This window comes from Uranotaenia lowii, chromosome 3 (genome assembly GCF_029784155.1).
Source record: "Uranotaenia lowii strain MFRU-FL chromosome 3, ASM2978415v1, whole genome shotgun sequence".
NCBI classification, from domain to species: Eukaryota; Metazoa; Arthropoda; class Insecta; order Diptera; family Culicidae; genus Uranotaenia; species Uranotaenia lowii.
Genome location: NC_073693.1, coordinates 302,705,485 through 302,727,220, shown reverse-complemented (window position 1 = coordinate 302,727,220; position 21,736 = coordinate 302,705,485). Strand labels below are relative to the sequence as shown.

General features: G+C 34.0%; 1 protein-coding gene across 1 annotated transcript in view; it reads left to right on the top strand.

The window, feature by feature from the left end:
* Positions 1–1,566: 1,566 nt before the first annotated feature.
* LOC129753672 (dopamine D2-like receptor) overlaps positions 1,567–21,736 on the top strand; it is a 31,139-nt gene continuing 10,969 nt past the window's right edge. The window contains exons 1-2 of the mRNA XM_055749515.1: positions 1,567–1,571; positions 2,243–2,343. Coding sequence (XP_055605490.1) covers positions 1,567–1,571; positions 2,243–2,343 — 106 coding nt within the window. The remainder of the gene's footprint in view (positions 1,572–2,242; positions 2,344–21,736) is intronic.

Below are 21,736 nucleotides of genomic sequence, written 5' to 3'. Positions count from 1 at the left end.
CAAATTTAGCCCAATGATTTCAATACTAAGCTGTTTCGTTATTTAATTTTATTTATGAATTCATGGCCTCCTTGAAAGCTCTCAACGCTCCCTAGGGGGCAATAGGAACCACTGTGAAAATCACTGATCTAAAAAATCTGAAAAAATTGAAATCTTTCTGGTGAATTTTTGTAAATTGAAGGCATTCTTTATTTAAATTTATTCTATGCTCAAATCAAAAAAAAGTTTGATCTTCAAAACTCTTGTTCAAATTAAATGATTTTACCCAACAATGAGAGTAAGTTTATTTGAATGTCACTCAAAAATTAATTTCATAAAAAATTAAAATTAAAATTGAAAATTAAAAATAAATAAATGTTATGTTGTTTTATTCAAAAATTCACAGTGCCCTTTTTAGAATAATTTTAAGAAAGTAAAAAATCGAAGTCTCTGAAAATTTGCCACATTATAGAAGAGAATCTTCTCTGTCAAAGAGAGAATCTCCTCTTTCAGGAAAAATATCGATTTGGGTCTCCAGAACAACTTTTTCCTTTGTAAATTTGAGTACAAAATACATGAGTAAAGTTATCAAGTTTTCGCTAACAGTTTTTCCCAAGAACTTCCGATTTTTCTTTTTCAATCTTATAGGTGTATGGATATCTTAGGAAAAAAAATAATAATAACCTTAGAGATTTGATAAAAATGATTTTTAATCTAAAATTTTGGCAAAAAATGGTTAACTTTGAAAGAGAATTTGAATGTTTAAAATAAAAATTATCTAGAATTAGCCTTAAATTTAACTGGCATAACTGTATCAAAATTAACAGAAGTATGGTAAGGAAGGTCTATTCACTATGATCATTTTTATCATACTGAATGTAACCTTGAGTTGAGTGTAAAAAGTCACCTTCAATCATTCAACAATATATTTTTTCCTTTTCTAAATTTTTTTTTTGCTACTACGTGGAGTCTCGTTAAATCTCTGGAGCCTATTTAAGTGACCTAAAAAAGTCAATTTTATGTTTTTTTCAAGGAAGCAACAATAAAGTTTAGCTTTCTTCACTCAAATTAAAACTACATTCTGTCTTCGATAGAAATGATCATAGAAAATACCCCATTTTGTACGGTGTAATATTAATTTGCTTTAGTTGGCAGATAATTAAAAGGCTTATTGTAGATGACTTTCAATGTAAAATTTAAAAATTTCTTCGAAATTCATCATTTTTGCCAACATTTTTGATTAAAAATTTTTTGAATATTTTTAGAATATTTAGATCGCAAATTAAAAAAAAAATCTGTTCTGGCCTTCCGAATGATATTTTTCGCCAATAGAGCGTAAGGTAGAGTATCCTTTTTTATGTGGTAAATTTTCAAGGATGCCAATTATTTTAAACATAAAAAATTGACATTCACATTGACTTAGAGCAAAAATGTCATAGAAAAAATCAGTCATCACATACCCCCTTCCACGGGAGTCGATTCTTTCTACGGCCCTGATACAAGTTTTATGGTTTTGAATCTTCTCAAGTTTAAATTTACAAATCTGGGGTTATGAATTCTTGAAAGAAAAAACGTAAGTAAGTAAGTATGATGTAAGTGATGAAAACAATTAAAATATCTAATTCCAAAAGATTCGAGTCTTGACATTGTGTAAATTTCCTCAGTTTATTAAATATGCAAATTAACTTAGACCATTTGTATCAGCAATCGACTCGAATGCCACTTAGATGGTAAAAAAGTATTAAAATTATTTAAAAATGGATCAGCAAGATATATTCAGTATTTTCGTTTGGAGGCTTATGATAGTAATAAAAAATTACATCGAATATGTATCATTATTGTTCGGCTTTGTATTAAAAAGTAATATACAGAAAATATTTTAAATTTCGAGATAATTCTTATTTAACAATGCAAACTATTTTATTTCTTACGAAACTGTAGAGTGTTCTTAAAAATCGTTCGATTGAAATAATCGAGATATACCTGGAATTGTTGTTGTTTTTTTTATAGTTGATTGAAAAGAAACTTCATTTTTCCTGGAAGCTAATTCACAGCGTGATCGAGTTCAAACTTTAATTTTCTTTCACTACCGATAATATGAAAATTGCTAACCACCGTTACTTTTATCTTCTATTTTTTTCCCAAAATTTTCACGACACACCTTCGCACCATATCGTTGAAACATTTCGGCGGCAATCTTCCAATGACGGTCCTGGAACACTGGAATCCCCAAAATTGGTCCTCATCCGTTTGCTGCCAACAGATTCACCATCTACAAAGTGCACAAGGCGTCCAAAAAGAAGCGGGAAAAATCGTCAGCGAAAAAGGAACGCAAGGCAACCAAAACGCTGGCCATCGTGTTGGGTAAGTTCGAAGTTTATCTTTTTTTTTTCGTAGAGTAGTGGAAAATAGGGATATTCTATAAAATACGTAACGAAGTATCCGATCCCTTTCATACAAGAAACTTTAAGCAAATTTTATCTCGCAAAAATGTTGAACTTTTTACGGTCAAACAACTCGAAGTAAGATATCCCGTGGAAAGTATTGCAAACCAAGCACCGGAGAAAAGTGCTGGCATTCATCGATAAGAATCAGCAAATTTACCATGACAGTAGCTAGTGCCAGAATTCAGCACAAAACTGGACGAGCTAGCAAGTTTAGCACAAACAAGCAACGAGACGGGAAGCAAAGTGCTTATGCCGGGAATTTTATTGGTTTTAAATCGAACGCCCGAACAACTACTGGTACGATTGCCAATTCGAGATGCATTCTTGCTTGCTACTCCAGGCTGCCAATGTGAAGATGTAAAAATGGTCCTGGAACTGGTTGTTTTTTTATTTCACAGCTCCTTTATTGTTTTTCAAACCGCCAATTGGAATGCAATTTAGATCTTCCCCATTGCTGGCAAAACCTTTATAGAAATGATCGATCGATTCATTGTCACTTTCAATTCCATTAGCCGGTAGGTTATCAGGATCAATAAAAACCTTTTGTTTGGGAAATCTGTACTTTTTGTGTAAAATATCTTCTGATTGAGGGAAGCATCATTAAAGGTAAACTAAGGTTTCAATTACATTTGTTTTTTAACTTGAATTACTAGTACTTCAGCAAACCACTTTTGAAACTTATCGATGAGCGTATTTGAGATAAAAAAAAATAGGACTTAATGGATAATCTTTTTCAGTTTCAATAAACAAAAAAAGACATCCACCGTCTTAGCTGATTACGAAGAATAAATGACGAAGACAACTTGAGAATTAATGTGACTAAATTTTATTTAATCATCTCAAACATTCAAAAATTATGGAATATTTCAAGTGATTTGAATATTTCATACAACATTTCGTTTGTAGAAATGTTTTTTTCTTACATTACCTTGCAGCTCAGATGAACAGGGTCAAACTATTGAATACAAATTCTAAGAAAAACATCGATATATGTTTATAAAAAAAAAAATATTCAATATCATGACTTTTAAACTAACTTCAACAAATCAAAGCTTTAAAACTGGTGGAGAATTAATTTTCAGTAGAGGAAAGTTGATTATGACGGAGATCCTAAAGTTAGAAAATTCAATAATTATTTTTCAAGCAAATCTTCATGTTGATGGGACATTGAGGTAGTTTGCTATCATATTTATCATTGGCATAATTAATTGAGTAATAAAAAATCTTATAAATAAAACTTTTTTCAAATTTTAAGAATACGAACGAATAATACGTGAAGAAGGTTGTTTTTTTAAAATTGCTGTGCCAGTACATATTTTTGTGTATTGAGCATTTAAAATGATGTTAAGCCCAAAAAACTAGACCAAGCCAATCTATAATTTCACAGAATTTTGATCTAATATTTTTCACAGAATCTGTGTTACAGAAAACAGAATTCTAAAAATATTCACAGATATCACAGAATTTTGAAATTTTGGACGTATTTTTCAAAATTCAGTTTTTTTGTCAACAGTAATTATCTTTGAATGGGAAAAATATGATAAATTTTGGTAGTTTTAATTAATTTTCTTTAGTAAAATGTTTAAAAAACGCAAATTGACAAGATTTTCAAATGAAATAAATGGAACAAGTATCACAGAAAACCGTCACAGAATTTTTGAGTAAAATCAGAGAAAGTAGGAATTTTTTTTTCGTCAAAACACAAAATTTTTTTCGGCAACCTTGGTCCAAGCTCAATTGTGAAACAGAGTGATTCTCAATATACTGTATTTTTACGGGATTTCCTATGTGCAATCCAGGCCTATTTTATACTCTGAGTGCAATACGACTGACGGTTGCTTTTTCCAGGGTGTTGTGAAGCATCAGATCGATAAAAATTGATGAAACTAGGATTGTATTTACAAGATAAAGTGGATTGCTAGAAAACATTTGTTTAAGTTTTTGGAGAATTGAAATTCTGTTCAATAACAGAAAATTGCATGAAAAATATGAAAATTTTTAACGATATTTGCGAAAGTCCAATCCTTAAAAGTTAAAGAGAAATAAGAAAACTAAATAATTTGTTTTTGTACGAAATTGCCACCATTCTTTAACTCTGTAGTAGATAGAATTGATTACAAATAAGTACAAATTGAATCCAAAGCTTAAATCATGAATAAAGATTAAAATCCGTAATGTTTCGAGACGTTTTAGTTGATGTTTTTAGTTCAAACTTTATTAATAATCCTTACTGTCTGAAAAAATTTTAGCGTGCAAACCATCACACACATGATTACGCCATCGAAAAGAGAGAATGAAAAACGAAAAAAAACAATTTTCCTGTTAGATAATCACTCACTCGAAGAATCACTCAGGAGACTAAATTTTCTGTAAGAGTTAATATTTCATAAACTTTTCAAAGCTTTTTTTTCAGCTCCAAGTTAAACATTTGTGATACCTTCGATTTTTCAAGCAAAACTTAATTCGGAGTAGGTCTGGTAACTCTGCTGCCGTTTAGTTGAGTGAAAGACGCTAAGTCTTTAAAAGTTCGAAGTAGTAAGTAGAATGCCATTCCATCTTTTTTATAATTATTTTTATTGCAATGTCCAGCATTACTGTTTTTTTCTTCAAATTATTATGTAAAGAGAAAAATTTAAAATAGAGTAAGATGTTTATAAACTTGAGAACCTTCAAGCGATGTGGGATCAAATATCGAGAGTAGTCTGGAAAATTATAACAATTCTTAAGACTTATTTTGGATACAGGCGTTCAATTTTTATTCAGTGAAACATATTTGAAAAGTTAAATGAATTAAACATTTTCTGTTATTTATATTTATACCTTCAAAATATTCTCATTTTAATATATCTATTGTTTGATTATGAAGTCATATATTAGCATGTTAATTCATACTTTTTGAATATCATGTATCTTTGAGTTGTCATAATTTTTCATCTGATGTTAAAGAAAAAATGATAAAATATAGTCTGTTATTTTTGTGTATTTTTGGTAAGTCAGAATATATTTTTCATTGGAAAGAGGAACTAAGTTGCGAAAATGTGACGATTTTTGAACACTTTCTACAACAGCGAGGTACGTGATTAACCTTAAAATTTAAAAAAAAATGATTGGTAAGGTGATAGAGATATATCTCAAAAGTACTGACCTTCTTATGCATTTTTTAGTGGATTTTCCAATGAAAGATTTATAGTCATTTTAGAGAAGTACCGATAGCACCCGATAGTTCAACCAGGCGAATAAAAATTTCTAAATTTTTTTAGTATAGCTACATTGTTATCTGTAAAAGAAATCATGAATGAAACTCAAACTCAACTAATAAGCTGTCTGTTTTGCACGTCACATTTTGTCTCTAGGAGTAAGTTTTTACCATTCTATGTGCACTTTTAAATATATTTTTTTTTTTATAGAAAGGTTTCCTGAATGTAAAATTTGCAAACATGTTTTTGTCTTTATTATTGAATTATCCGTTATATTCGAACCAATTTAAATTGTATTTCCAGCTTGACATTATTGCCAATTTTAATTTGTAATTTTTTTTCGCTTCAAAGTTTAACTTGACGAACCTGTGTTACCGCGTCATGCATTTTCAGATGAAACTGAGCTTATTTAGGGACCTGATGAACAAATTTTTACAAACAATCGCTAAGCCATAGTTGAATGGAAAATCGAAAGACATTTTTACATATTGTTCTTTAATCTTCTAATTCTGACTGAATTGTATCAGTTCTTAATCGAAGTTCAACCTAAAGAGTCATCGAAAATGACACAATATAACGTTTTCGTATAACTTGTTTTTTTTTTCAATTTGAAATATACTTTTATAAAACCTCAAATTTCAAGCATGAAAGAATAAATTTGATCCTATTTCCTATTGTGCGAAACGCTTTAATAAGTTTTCCATTCAACCTCATAGTATTTTGAAAGTTAAAATTAGTTCATTGTTTAATTGGTCCAAATGACTTTTTTATACATCACTTACTCGAAAACTTACCTTAACAGCATCATATTAAAATAGTTGGAAGAAAATTATCAACCAGTCGGATTAAAAGAAGTGGAAAAAAAATGCAAAATAAAACAAATTTCTTTCTTTTATCCTTTTATCTGTTTTGCCTACCTATCTATTGACTACCAGTGGCCAGTGCCGTTAATGATGGTCAAAGAGAAGGTTTAAGTTTTATGCATTGAGAATGAATCTAATGATTATTTCATTTTAACGGGTTTTTGCCATGTGCCCAGCTTTTGATTTAGCAATTTGAGAAAAAAAAAGGCCACGTGTTTTTATGTAACATTCAAAGAAATTTGATTGCGATTGCTTTCATTGCTTTCTTCAGCTAAAATTAAATAATGGAAGTAAACATATGAGGAAATGCAATATTTTCATAGACTATTTGCATATACAGAAATTGTAGAGAATTAAAATTCGATCTTATAAAACCACATTCAAAAAGTGTTTTGTATTAAATACAATTTGTTTTGATTTTTTTCGAAACATTTTTTTTACCATTAATTAAAAAATATTTTCTTGTTTAAAAATAATTGTTATTCGTTTTAAATATGAAATTTTCTATAAAAAACCATTGCACATAAGACAAAAAAAAAGTATTTAAATCGCGAATAAATTCAATATTTTCCCTCCTACTGGAGTCTTACATGAACCAAATCTATGAACAAATACTTTCCTTTGATGAAAATTACCAGAGAATCGATTGGACTTAGTTTTAAATGCCGCACGAGCATTTGAACGAAGATATGATGCCTTTTCAACACCTAATTCACCTACCTTTTGTAAATAATCCATGAAAAAGCTAGTTTTAATTGAAAAGTTTTGAACAGAAATAGACATTTCCTTTGTGCTGTTCCCCGAGTAATCGAATTATGGCTCTTTGAGCCACCGCAAGCTTCAAAAACTGATGAATTGCTGATGTTATCCTCAATTCCTCCACATTTTCAAATAACTTAGAAAAAAAAATCAGGTTTGGACTTGAAAATTTTGAATCAAATGAAACCTGAAATTTCTTTTCCGAGGAATCCAGGATTACTCCTTTTTTCAAATCGTGTAGTGGCTCAAACAGCCATCATTCGATTCATCGGATAAAATCAAGAAATATTTTCTGAAAAACTTTAAAAACCAAGGGGAATTAAGAGTAAATTAGGATAACTTCATTTTCAAAGCGTGCAGTGGCTAAAACAGCCATCATTCGGTTTTCTAAACATTTCAAGTCCAAACATGCAATTTTTTTGATTAAATTTAATTAGATGTAGGAGAATTAAGGTAAAATCAGCTTTATCTCCAATTTTACTAAGTGTGACTAAATGGGGGGGGGGGTTGGTTAGGGTCTTACACTATCAAAAAATCGATTGTTTTATTTTTTTATTTCCTTATTGTTAAACGTTTCAAGAATGTTGTGTCAAATTTTCAAGTCAATTGAAGCAAAACTGTAGAAATTATAGGCCTTTATATCCTCCTATCTAATACTCCAAGAAGGCAAGAGCAGAAACTTCAAACGCGTTTTTCTCGAAAGCACATTTTTAAAGTCCGTGGACATCGTCATTTGAAAACTACTTATCTGATTCTTTTCAAATTTGGAACATATTTTCTACATTTAAAATACCAGACCTAAACGTTTTTCTTTTTTTTTACTTTGGGGAGATTTTACAGATAAAAAATGGCGGATTTTTTCGTGAAAAATCGTAGTTTTTACTTCAAACAGCCACAAAATTTTTTTTTAGTTAAATGAAAACGTTGAGGTCCAGAAAAACATCTATTACAAATATTTTGCTCTGATTTTTTGACTTCAGATGATTCTGTGCTGAGATACAGTGTCCACCGCAAATCCTGTTTTCTAAAAGGCATCATCGAAAGTGCTCCGTCACCAGCTCATTTTTCAATATTTTTCTACGAAAAAATTACTTAATGTTCTTTTAACAATGCTTTGTATAATGCAAAAAATTTGAATCCATTTGATTGAACGATAGCTCTAGAAAAAAATCGTGAAAATGGTGTTTTTTTACCCGTTAGACTAAGGTTGCCAGAATTTTTTCCACTCCCATCCGGGCCTAGCAATTCCGGGAATTTTTTCAAAAAAAACCTGGCAAAATCCGGGCATGTATTTCAATTTTTCAAATCCAAAAACCGGGCACACACCGGGCAAAATTGAAGTGTAATTATACATAAAAGCAAAGAAAAAATGCAAAAAGAATGATATTAATATTTTATTAATGTAATTGTAGACCTCCAAAAACTTTTTGGAACACTTTAATATTCAAAGGTTTATAAAAGTAAATCAGCGAAATTATTTGAAACAACCGTTGAAAATTTCCATACCGTTAATCGATTCTGCTGAAACTTACTCAAAAACTTTGATTTTTTTTTGGTTTCTTTGTGAAAATTGTGAAAAAATCCGGGCAATATCTGGACTTTTTTCACGATATCCGGGCAACCAGGCCGGACCGGACTTTATCGATATTTTGCTTCAAATATCCGGGCAAACCCGAAAAAAACCGGGCAATCTGGCAAGCTTACGTTAGACCCCCCCCGCCTCCCTCCCCTTAAACAACAATTCTTTATTCCTTCGGATTAAATCATACAAGATTGGAGTATTTTGTTCAAAATTGTCAAGTCTTAATTAGGTTTTTCTTATTTATTTACTAAACATAGAAGAATTAGGGGCTAAAACTCAGTATACCTCGGTTCGTTTGCTCGGGCGGCGAAAGGTGGTCCAAATCCTTGAAATGCTGGCAAAAAGTATATTTTCAAGTAAATGTATTTTATTCACTGTGCTTGGTTTCATATTTTACAAAAAAAAAAAGTACGTTGGCGTTTGAGTTTTTTTGTTTTTTTTTGTGAAAACGTGGCTCTGTTAATATAGTTGTCAGTAAAAGATTGAATTTTTCTTTACAATTTCCATCAAAATGGTACGAATGGCATTTTTGAACAGGCACGAAAGTCTTTCAAAATTTCGTTCTGTATTATTGTTTGTCAATTGAAACACATTTCTTCAACCTTTCGAGACAATTACGAAGGTAAAAATATCGATAGATACAGAATTTTTTTATCGATATTAAATGGGAAAAAAACAAATAAATCAATTTTTTGATTTAATTCGTCTTTTAAAAAATAACATAACTTCACTGGCATGTTGCTTTTTGTCAAAAGTACAACATAAAGTAATTTTAGCTTCATTTTTTTCCACTTTTGGAGAACAAAATTGAACAATGAGAGCATGCCCACAAGTTCATAAACGTTTGTTTGAGAACAATTTTAGCATTACCTCAGCAACCTCATTGTGTTATGGCCTTATAGGATTGAGCAATTGAAAACTGAAAAAAAAAACTTTCATTTTGATTCATAAAGCTATCATATATCATACATCATATATCATAAACCACCTCAGGGATGAATGACTTAAAGAAGTTAAAATTCATCCAAACAATACATTAAAAAAATCCAACTACAAACTTTTTAAGGGGTGTACTCAGTATATGAGGGGAAAAACTAACAAATCAGATTATTTCTAGAGCGCAGAATTCGGATTTATTTGGTACGTTGAATAATGAATTGTTTAGAAAAAAAATCTTCTTCAACTAAGAAAAAAATATCACAAAACAAAAAAATATCCAATTATTATTTATTATTTCTAATAACGATCAAAGCAGATAAACTTTTATTTTAATCATATTTCTTCAAAGTATAGTTTTCCAAATTCGATTCTATCTTTAAAATTCAGCATGAAAAAAAAAACGAACGATCAACTCAAAATTTACACTCAATAAGGCCAGAACAAATTTAAAATCCTTCTTTTGTCACTTGTAGTTGGAAAATCGCGAGGAGGTGAAACAAAAAAAAATAATGCGAAAAACAAATGAATTTGAATAAAAGGCACGGAAGCTTGTATGGAACAAATTGCATTCTAAATCATTGCACAAAACCTACAAAACAAGTAATTTTTTTATCGAATGATTCAATCAAATCAAGAATGCAAACTCCCATTTTATAAAACTTGTTGTTTGGTCTTGTAATCTTTCAGATATTAGTATTTTCTTTTTTCAAAATTTACATAAATTACTTCAAATTTTATTTATTTTCCCCTTTGGGTTTTTTTGGAAATTTCGAAAGGGGGGTGACAAAAGAAGAAATTGATATTGGTTCCAGCCTGAATAAATTAATACAAATTATTAAATTATTCTGAATGTCGAAAAAAGGTTTGTTGCAAAATAAATTGAATTAAAGTTTTTCTTCAATTTCTCCAATTCAATGTCAGATATTCTCTCACTATTTACTTTGGTTCTCCAAAAATTGCAAAAAAAAGCCAAAAATTTTTAAAGACTGATACAATTTGAAATGATGATAATTTTGTTTGTTTTTCCCATTCCCATTTTCTCATTTTCCCATCCGATGAAAAATCTCCGTCTTGGTATTCTTACCCAAAGAATTCTCATACTTCGTTGAAAATTAAGTTTTTATCAACAAACAATAATACAGATAAAAATGTTGGAAAGGAAATTGGAAAGAAAAATTTAATCCTTTTCTAAGGTTGCCAATATTACACATAAATCTTAAAGTTCACACAATTTTGAGCAAACTTTCATCACAGAATCTGTGTCACAGAAAATAAAAAAAAAAAGATTTTCATATGTTTGTATGTATTTCGAAAACTCTTTTCTTCATTCAGTAAGTTTGTGCTGTAGAGACAACACGTGTTTTTTCCGTCCTGTGTTATTTCACGAGAAACGCGTAGAAAAGTTGGAAGAAGTGTCGGAAAGAAAGTAGTTTTGCAGCAGGCCAGTAGATTCGGTCTTTGATCGCCGTCGTGCCAGATTGGGACAAGCTTGATTTCCAGAAATCGTTTTCCGTTATCGGACAACCAGGTCACCATCTTGGCCTGTTCACCACGTCATCTTCATCAACCGGGAGCTTGGTAGTTGGTTGAGCACAGAAGGTGTCATCAGCATCATCAGCCCAACAGAAAACCATCATCGAGCCATTGTTTCATCGCTCATCGAGGTATCCGAACGACCACACCAAGAGCTATTGTTAATAGTTTTGGATGCCATCGTCGTTGGATGTCGAACGAACTGGAACGCAGTGGGTTTAATCAGTGCATTTTTTTTTTAAAATAATCAAACGAAAACAAACATTTGTAAATTTTTATTTTTCAATTTTCAACCAACATTTCTTTATTACCCTATTCTTTTCTATCTCTTGTTTCTTCTATTTTAAACAATTTAAATAAAACGGCGTCCTTATATTTTTCTTCAAATTATGGGTGAGAATGGGGGGTCAGATCAGCCCGCTCATTCTTCACAGGAATCTATGGATTCTGAAGTTGCTTCTCCTGTTAAAAAACCGCCCCGTATAAAAGTTTATCCAGAAGACACGTCTTTTAAGGGTCCATGGGTTGTCTTCTTCCGTCCCAAGCCGAATGGAAAGGCATTGAACGTGGTTCAGATCAGTAAAGATCTGACTAAGTGGACTTCCGTATCAGAAATAACCAAGGTGCGACCAAATAAACTACGCGTCATTGTTTCTAATCAAAAAGCTGCAAATGAGATCGTTGCTAGCCAGTTTTTCACCTTAGAGTATCGTGTATATATCCCCTGTCGAAATGTAGAAATCGAGGGCGTTATCCACGAGATGAACTTGACGGAGGAGTATATTATGGACCACGGAGTTGGGGTATTCAAGAATCTAGACTCGACGTTTGTCAAGATCTTGGATTGCCGCCAACTAAAGACTTCTTTTATGGAAGAAGGGGTAAAAAAAATACTCCCCGTCAGGTTCATTTTGCGACACGTTCGAAGGTACTGCCCTCCCTCACTACCTTTTGATAGATGGAAGGTTGAGGCTTCCTGTACGGCTCTACGTGCCCCGCCCTATGAACTGCGACAAGTGCAAAAAAAATTGGACATACCACAAATTATTGTTGCAATAAACCGCGTTGCGTTCATTGTGGAGAATCTCATGAGGACGGTTCCTGCCAGGCTGTTGAGCGAAAATGCGTTTATTGCGGAGGCAGCCCTCATGAGATTTCTACATGCGGGGCATTTAAGAGCCGGTGGGATCAACAGAGGCGTTCTTTGAAGGAACGTTCTAAACGTTCCTATGCCGCTATCTTGAAGAGCGCCTCTCCGCCGGCCCAACAACACTCTGGACACGTCTTTTCCTTGCTACCAGTTGACGAAGTTGATACTGATGCTTCTGATGAAGGACTCCATTACATTACTATCGACAACTCTAGGAAGCGTAAAAAAGTGACTTCACCCAAAATTCCCCAAAAAGTTCCTGTAGCAAGCCCTTCATCAAAACGTGGTGAAAAACCGCCGCCGGCGGAAAAGCAGCTGCCTCCTGGATTTTTTGGCACAAACTGCCATTCTGAAGAACCAGCCGTTGCAGGACCATCGAACACTCCAAATTACAATATATATTCATCAACATCAGCTTCTCAATCAGGGTTTTTTAAATTAACTGATATCATTAATGGTATTTTAGGATATTTTAATGTTTCTGACTCCCTCAGAGGCATTGTTTCCGTCATGCTTCCCATGGTAAAGACCCTCCTTCAGCAATTGATGCAAACTTGGCCCCTTCTTTCAGTGTTTATCTCTCTCGATGGCTAATTTAAGCCGAGGGGTAGGAGATATCACTGTTTTACAGTGGAATTGTCGCAGTCTAATCCCTAAAATGGATCCGTTTAAATTTCTTCTTCATGAAACTAGTTGCGATATTTTTGCCCTTTCTGAAACATGGCTTTCTTCTCAATCTAACATCTCATTCCACGATTTTAACATTATCCGTTTGGATCGCAACGATTCTTATGGAGGGGTGCTTTTGGGGATCAATAAGCGCCACTCCTTTTATAGAATCCACCTCCCATTAATAGGAGGGATTGAAGCTGTTGCTTGTCATACAACCATAAGAGGTAAGGACTTATGTGTTGTCAGTTTGTACTGGCCTCAGAGAGTTGCAGTGGATCGAAGTCACTTAGAGGACCTGTGCTCAGTGCTTCCTGAGCCAAGGTTGATCCTGGGTGACTTCAATTCACATGGAACTGTCTGGGGAGAACAAATTGACGATAGTCCTTCTACTCTTATCTATGACATTTGCGACAGTTTCAATCTAACAATATTGAACACGGGTGAAAAAACACGAGTACCTAAACCACCTGCAAGACAAAGTGCAACTGACCTCTCACTCTGCTCAAATTCACTATCATTGGATTGCCAGTGGAAGGTAATCCATGATCCCAATGGTAGTGATCACTTGCCAATCGAAATTACAATCAGCAATGGGGTCAATTCTTCAAATCCAATTAACATGGCTTATGACCTCACAAGACACATTGATTGGAAAAAATATGCGGATGCTATTATATCTGCCATCGATACTGTAAATGACCTACCTCCTTCAGAGGAATATAACTTTCTGTCAAGTTTGATTTACGATTGTGCTGTTCGCGCTCAAACAAAACCAATCCCGAATTCTTTTCGCCAAAAACCTCCTAACCCATGGTGGGATAGTCAGTGCTCGAAACTTTACAGGGATAAGTCAAATGCATTCAAAGTTTTTCGAAAAAATGGAACCCTAGATAATTTTCAAAAATATTTTGTCCTAGAAAACCAATTTAAAAAATTGATCAGGCTTATTGGCGTAACTTTGTGGAGGGGTTGTCACGCGAAACATCCTTAAATACATTGTGGAAAGTGGCACGTAATATGCGCATTCGATCTCAAACGAACGAAAGTGAAGAGCTTTCTCATAGATGGATCTTTAACTTTGCACGAAAAATTTGTCCTGATTCAGCACCTGTGCAGAAGATTATTCGTGCTGTGCCACCAGGTAGGAGTGAATTGGATTCAAACTTTTCGATGGTTGAATTCTCACTTGCTCTTCTTTCTTGTAATAATTCAGCTCCGGGAGTTGATAAAATAAAATTTAACTTGCTGAAAAACCTTCCGGATGCCGCAAAAATTCGCTTGTTAAATTTATTTAATCAACTCTTGGAGCATAACATTGTTCCCGAAGATTGGAGACAAGTGAAAGTTATAGCTATCAAAAAGCCCGGAAAACCTGCATCCCATTTCAATTTCTATCGTCCAATAGCGATGTTGTCTTGTATACGGAAATTGATGGAGAAAATGATTTTGTTCCGATTGGATAAATGGGTGGAAACAAATGGCCTCCTCTCAGATACTCAATTTGGGTTTCGCAGGGGCAAAGGAACAAACGATTGTCTTGGTTTGCTGTCTTCAGAGATACAAATGGCATATGCAAAACGTGAGCAAATGGCTTCAGTGTTTCTGGACATAAAGGGAGCTTTTGATGCAGTCTCAATAGAGGTTTTGTCAGACAAATTGCACTCCCGAGGTCTGCCACCTCTATTGAACAACAGTTTGCTATGTGAGAAACATCTGAACTTTGCTCACGGAGATATTGCAGTTAGAAGAACCTCTTACATGGGCCTCCCTCAGGGTTCATGTTTGAGTCCTCTTTTGTATAACTTCTACGTAAGCGACATCGACAGTTGTATCTCCGAAGGCTGCACTTTAAGACAACTTGCAGATGATGGCGTTGTATCTGTAACAGGATCTACAGAGTCGCATCTGCACGGACCTTTACAAGATACTTTAAACAGATTGTCATCCTGGGCTTTGGGGCTTGGGATCGAGTTCTCTCCAGAGAAAACAGAGCTGGTGGTTTTCTCTAAGAAACGTAGACCTGCTCAACCGAAGTTTCAACTCCTAGGCAGAACGATCACTCAATCGAGGTGTTTCAAGTATCTCGGGGTTTGGTTTGATTCCAAGTGCACCTGGAGAGCACACATTGAGTATCTGAAAGGAAAATGCCAGCAAAGAATTAATTTTCTCCGTTCAATTACCGGCACCTGGTGGGGAGCCCATCCGGAAGACCTGATCAAGTTGTATCGAACAACTATTCTCTCAGTGATGGAATATGGTAGCTTCTGTTTCCAATCAGCTGATAAAACACACTTCATTAAACTCGAACGTATTCAATATCGTTGTCTCCGAATAGCGATGGGTTGTATGCCTTCAACTCACACCATGAGTCTCGAGGTTTTGGCAGGCGTACTCCCTCTTAAAGATCGTTTTTTCTCTTTATCTCTTCGGTTCCTCATCAGGTGCGAGGTCATGAACCCATTGTTGATTGCAAATTTCGAAAGGCTACTTGAGCAAAACTTTCAAGCAAGATATATGACCATATATCATGAATTCATGTCTATGCCGGTTGATTCTTCATCATGTTCCCCCATTCGTGTTCTTCACCCTAGCTACGCCAATTCTTCTGTCCAGTTTGACTTGTCCATGCAGCACGAAATCCGAGGAATTCCAGATCAACATCGTCCGCTTATCGTTCCTAGGATTTTCCATGCTAAATATGGGCACGTCAGTGCTGAACGAATGTACTTTACTGATGGTTCTCTTTTGAATGAGTCAACAGGATTTGGAGTGTTCAATGAAATATCTAGCGCTTTTTACAGTCTTCAATCTCCATGCTCAGTATTTATAGCAGAGTTAGCAGCTATCTACTGGGCTTTAGACAACATAGCCTCACAAACTGCTGATCACTTTTATATTGTAACGGATAGCCTTAGCTCTGTTGAAGCTATCCGTTCAATGAGGCACGTAAAGTACTCACCGTACTTCCTCGAGAAGATACGAGAAACACTGAGTGCTTTATCTAATCGCTGTTTTTATATCACCTTTGTATGGGTCCCTTCACATTGTTCAGTATTGGGCAATGAGAAGGCTGACTCTCTCGCAAAGGTAGGTGCCCTTGAAGGTGATATATATCAGCGCCAAATCTCCTTCAATGAATTTTTCTATTTGGTTCGTAGAAATTCTCTCGCCAACTGGCAGCGCAAATGGGATGCAGATGAGATGGGTCGGTGGCTCCATTCGATTGTCCCAAAGGTGAAGCTTAAACCATGGTTCAAGGGTTTGAACTTGAGCCGGGATTTTATTAAAACATTTTCCCGACTCATGTCCAATCACTGTTCCTTAAACGCGTTACTGTATCGTGTAAATCTGTCTAGCACCAATCTCTGTACCTGCGGTCATGGTTACCAGGACATTGAACATGTTGTTTGGTCGTGTGAGGTCCACTTAGTCGCTAGAGCGCAATTAGTAGATTCCCTCCGGGCCCTGGGAAGGCAACCTTATGTACCCGTAAGAGATGTGTTAGCTGCGTTGGACTTACCCAAGTAACACAGATCAAGCCAATAGGCTTTTTTGAGTTTTAATATTGTTTTATGAAGACTTTTCGATGGCATCCCATTTTTAAAACGGTTTTATTGTAACATAGGAAATGCTTCATTTATCGTGTGTTTTAAAAGAGCCCTGAAAGTTTTGCTAAAACTTGAATAAAACACTGTCTTAAGAGTGTTGTAAAAAAGTTGCAAAAGTATTGCTAAAGATTCAATAAAACACATACTTTCCTGTTTTTATTAGAGCTTTGGTAAGGGTTTTAATAATGCTCTCAATGCGCTTTTAAAACTAGCGTTCAAGCCAAGTTGAAAAACTGTTTTATTGGAACATTGGATGTAGGCATGATAAAACTAAGTGACAGATGATTTGACAATCGAGAAGAACGTATACACGCTTAAACTTTTTTACCTTTTTTTGAGATAGCATAACCTGTTTTGAAAGGATTATCACTCAAAATTGAGAAAAACGTGCTATCAAAATGATATAAATTAACACAGCTAAATTCATCTTAAAAATAAAAACAACTTTGTTGTATCCGCATTCAAATTTCAAAACAACCGCAAATCAGTCCACATCATTATTCGCTCAATTCTCAGGGTTCGAATAAAAGCCCATTGTGAATAAACGGTTTTTGTGATTCGATAAGAATAAATGTATTAGAAAATTCATTTACAAGTACGCCTATTAAACTACTTGTTTTATTTATCCATCTCTGTCTCTCAATGCGAAGTTGATCTTTATTTACGTCATCCAATCCAGAACTAACAAAATTATTTTCAGATAAACCGTCCTTGAACATTTGTGGAAGACTGCAGAAACCGGCTTCAACTCAGCAAAGACGGAGAAATTGAGTTTCATCACAATCGAAAATGCTCATTCTAAATCAGCCTCAACAAGTTTCAGATGATGTATTCAGAATGAAGACCACTAGCATTGGCCGATCATTGAAAATAACGATTTATTTAAAGCGTAAGGCAGTTCTGGTAATAGTAAGCAAAACATCCGAAGGACGTTTTAAAGAATCGTTTTAACGCTTCCAATTGTTTTCCCATACAACTGTTTTAACCGTTTTTAACTGTTTTACATAATCTAACTACAAATTCAAAATTCAATCATTTCGGAATTCACGATTCAGGCAATGTTTTTACAATTTCAATAATCGTTTGCTTGTTACGCTTCAAAAATCATTTGGTTATAATCCTCATTTATGCGGGTTATTATTTAGCTTTGAGGCCAGGGTTTTGATGATAGAAAATGTTCTATTCCAAAATAGTATGAGATTATTTGATAGCAATACCTATTTGTTATTTAAAGATGATTGACCATCCTCATAGTCAAAAGGAAACAAAACAAAAAGTTGCATGAATGCCTTTTGCCAAGCAACAAATCGAAATGTTTTCATTTATTGCGAAAAACTTCTCTTTCTCAAAAATGGATAAATCCATCATGAGCGTGTATTCCATTTAGAGAAACGTCAAACGAAGCTGTGATTCAAGGTCTCTTAAAACCATTTAAAAACTGTTTATTGAAATTGTTTTATTACCACATTTTTCTAACCGTCATAAAACCATCTTAACACTGTTTTACAACTGCCTTAAGATTTTCAATATTAATTTACTGAACGCCATGTTGATTGTGAAATTGAATCGAAATTACTGACGCCATGTTGCTGTAAATAATTCTTTAATACTAAAAACTAGACATTTTCATCAATTTGACAATGTTGACGGTACTATTTTTTGTATAGGTGATGAATTTCAATGTAAAACAAAAATTGCATCATTTCAGCCAATTTATATTTTCCATTAATTATAATTTTTTTATTTAAAAAATGCTTAAAATATGGTCAACCTTGATTTTCTTTGAGGCGCGCTTAAGTTTTGATGCTATTTCGTATATACTTCACCAGAAATCTGAGGTTGCAGGAAGTTTCTTGCTTAGATATATTGAAAATGAGAATGAGAATATTTTTAAAATATTTTAAATGGAATCTTTACCTATCATCAAATGCTTGGGAGGGTAAGTGATAAAACGAGAAAAAACGGAACAGAAAGCTCCCACAGTAAAATTTCTATTAGATTCCACAGCTGCCACAGTAAAATTCCTATCAGATTTCACAGATCCCACAGTAAAATTCCTATCAGATTCCACGACGCAGTTTTAAAAGAGCTGTGGATAGTCTGAAGAGGGCTCTGAAAGGTTTCTTAAAGCTATGTCTATAAGGTCGAATAAAACTATTCTGTTGGATGTTTTATTATAGCGTATAGAATTAGCTTTAAAAACGTTAACAAAATGGTCCCTTTTGGCCATATGTTAACTTTAAAGTAGTTGTGCTAATAGCGTAGAATGCGCTTTGGCTTATAAAGTAGCTTTAGGAAATAGTCTTAAGCGAACTGTTAAGGTTGGAATAAAACTTAAATTGTTACTTGGGTTAACTTACTTTTACGAACTCTACTCATTTTTTAAATCTATCGATCTTATTCTTTAATCTATCCCTTTATCTGTTACTAACCCTAGTTTAAACAAAGAAATGTAAACATTAAAAAAAAATGCCCGTGGCTCAGGGTTACTGATAATCGCTTCGTTTGCTTCAAAATTTTCAATCGTTACGACGCAACCACAGTAACGACGCTGTTAAGCATCGACTCGCGAACGAATCAAAACATGCAACATAAGAACGCCGTCTTAGTGAACCATGTACTATGAATTTTCGTTCTGTTTGTGTTGCCTAGCGTTCCTTGTTGATTTTCTCCTTTCGATTTTTAGTCATTGTTTACTCCAGCAATCATTCGCTTTGCTACTGAATGAACTCATTTGCGAATTGATTCGGCGCGAGTTGATGACGATGCTGTCGATTCATGCCCAAAATCAGACCTTTAAGGGAGAATGCTACTAGGGATCAATTCCTGGGATAAAGACTAAGACCGACATTTAATAAAATAATTAACACAGCTTGAGAGGAAAATAAGGCAATTTTGGCATAAATTTGTTTTTTGGGCATCTCTTGCGTTCCAAGAATTAACTCGTTTTCCTTCATGAAGCGTTCGCGGCGAAGCATGATCGTCAGCGAGTCGAGTAGATGCCGAAGAATTCGACGCCGTCTACACGCAATGTTTTCATTAGAAGCGAATGATGATCGTTTGATGGTTACCGATAGTAACTCAAAAAATAACGGATCACTAAAGAGGGGAAGAAAAACAAACTAGGTTTGCGTCGTTCGATGCTGAAAAGCGTCGTTTCTAAAGAAAACAGACTTTCTATATTGAGAAGTAAACTCGTTGGTGACTAGGATCGGGGTGAAAAACCATTCTGAGCGAAGATCAGCAACCTTGCCGTGGCTCCTTAAACCTACAGGATTGAGCCGTTTCAAATAAACGAATTAAAAAAAAAACTCTTTTCTTCTATGTTGACATTAATTTTTTATTTCTAAATTTGTATTATAAAATCATGATGAGATTGTTATTGATTAAAAAAATTTCTTTAGTAAAATGTAGAAAAGACTCAATTTCTCATGAATTTTCAATGAAATCCATGGTTTTTTCAATACAGAGAACCGTTACAGAATTTCTGGGTAAAATCATAGGAAGTAAGAATTTTTTCAAAAAAACACAGTACTTCTTCGACAACCTTGTCCTTCACCGACAAATATAGGGCCACGCTTTTACAAAAAATAAATAAAATTTAAACCCTTAAGTATCCGTTTTGTTGAATTGTGGCAAAATAAAAAACAAAAACCTATCGAATAAAAATATTCATTTGAAAAAACAGACGTTTTGCCAGCTTTGTGTTAACCCTTTAAGGCATTTGAGTTAGAACTTGAGAAGGAAATTCAAAATAAAAATCGAACAAAGAAAAATTTAATTATGTTAAATAATTTAAAGGTGAAAGTTGTTTTTTGAGAATCGTTTTCATTTCTATAATCAAAACATGTGCAAAACCATTTGGAAGAAAAATTACCAAAAACATCGGATAACTTAAAAAATCTACCAAAACAATTAAAGCCGATTTATCGGTAACCCCTGCCAATATTGAACAAAATTTGATTCCAAACCTACCCACCGATTAAATTAGACAAAAAGTTCTTTGGTTTTCATCATAGTACAATCTATCTTATACTTTACTTCATCATTTAGCGATAGATTTACTAAAAATTTGTTCAAAATATAAAGTTATTTGAAGTTAAGCAAAAATCAGGTTTTGCTTATTCAACGATTTGCAAACGGATGAATAGAGCGATTACACCCATTCAAACGTCAGCTTGTTCTAAATCGCTAAACAATGGCTGCTCCAGTTGGTTGTCGATGGAAATTTGTCAACCGTATGCAGTTCTGCAGCTTCAATATTTTTCCCTTCAGCTTCGATTGCCAAATCGACATACCACAAACTTTTGGTTGAATATAATCCACCACTGCTGCTGTCGCTGGGAAACAAAACCAAAACCCAGCTGCTGTCGTTTTATACTCTCGTGTGGTACAAAATTATTCTACCATTTGGATTCAACCATTTGGCAATGCACACACTACGACTCTATTCAGAAGGAAGAAGGATGGAAAAAATAACAACCCAATCCATAACAAATTCAGGGTTTTTTTTTGTGAAAACGGTGCATGAATTTGCAAGAATTACACCATTTGTTAATTCGGACTGCCCTGAAACCTCATTCCGGAGCTTACACACCGATACTAGAGCTAGGGTTTAGAAAAGGGAAATAATTCCGAAATTTACCCGAGCATAAAACTTACTCTTGCCGCATTCCAATGAAGCCAAACGAACCAAACCATGTAGCAACTATGAATGAATGAACGAGTAGTTTTCAGCAAAATGAGCACTGAAACTCTGCACGATACACTTCTTGTTGGTTGCTGTTTGCTGTCGAGAATTGGAGATTGAATGAATGCAACCGGCGGCGCAGTTGGATGTTTTGTTGCTTGGTGCTGCTGCTCGCTGATGAAATTACCACTTTTGCCACTCTCGAAATGCAAAAACTGCCAATTTGTCGAGAAACAAATGTTAAAAAGCGAAAAACTTTAACCACACCGCTTCTGATGAATGTTATTTTCCGTGCTTTACATTCGAGGGTTGTTGGT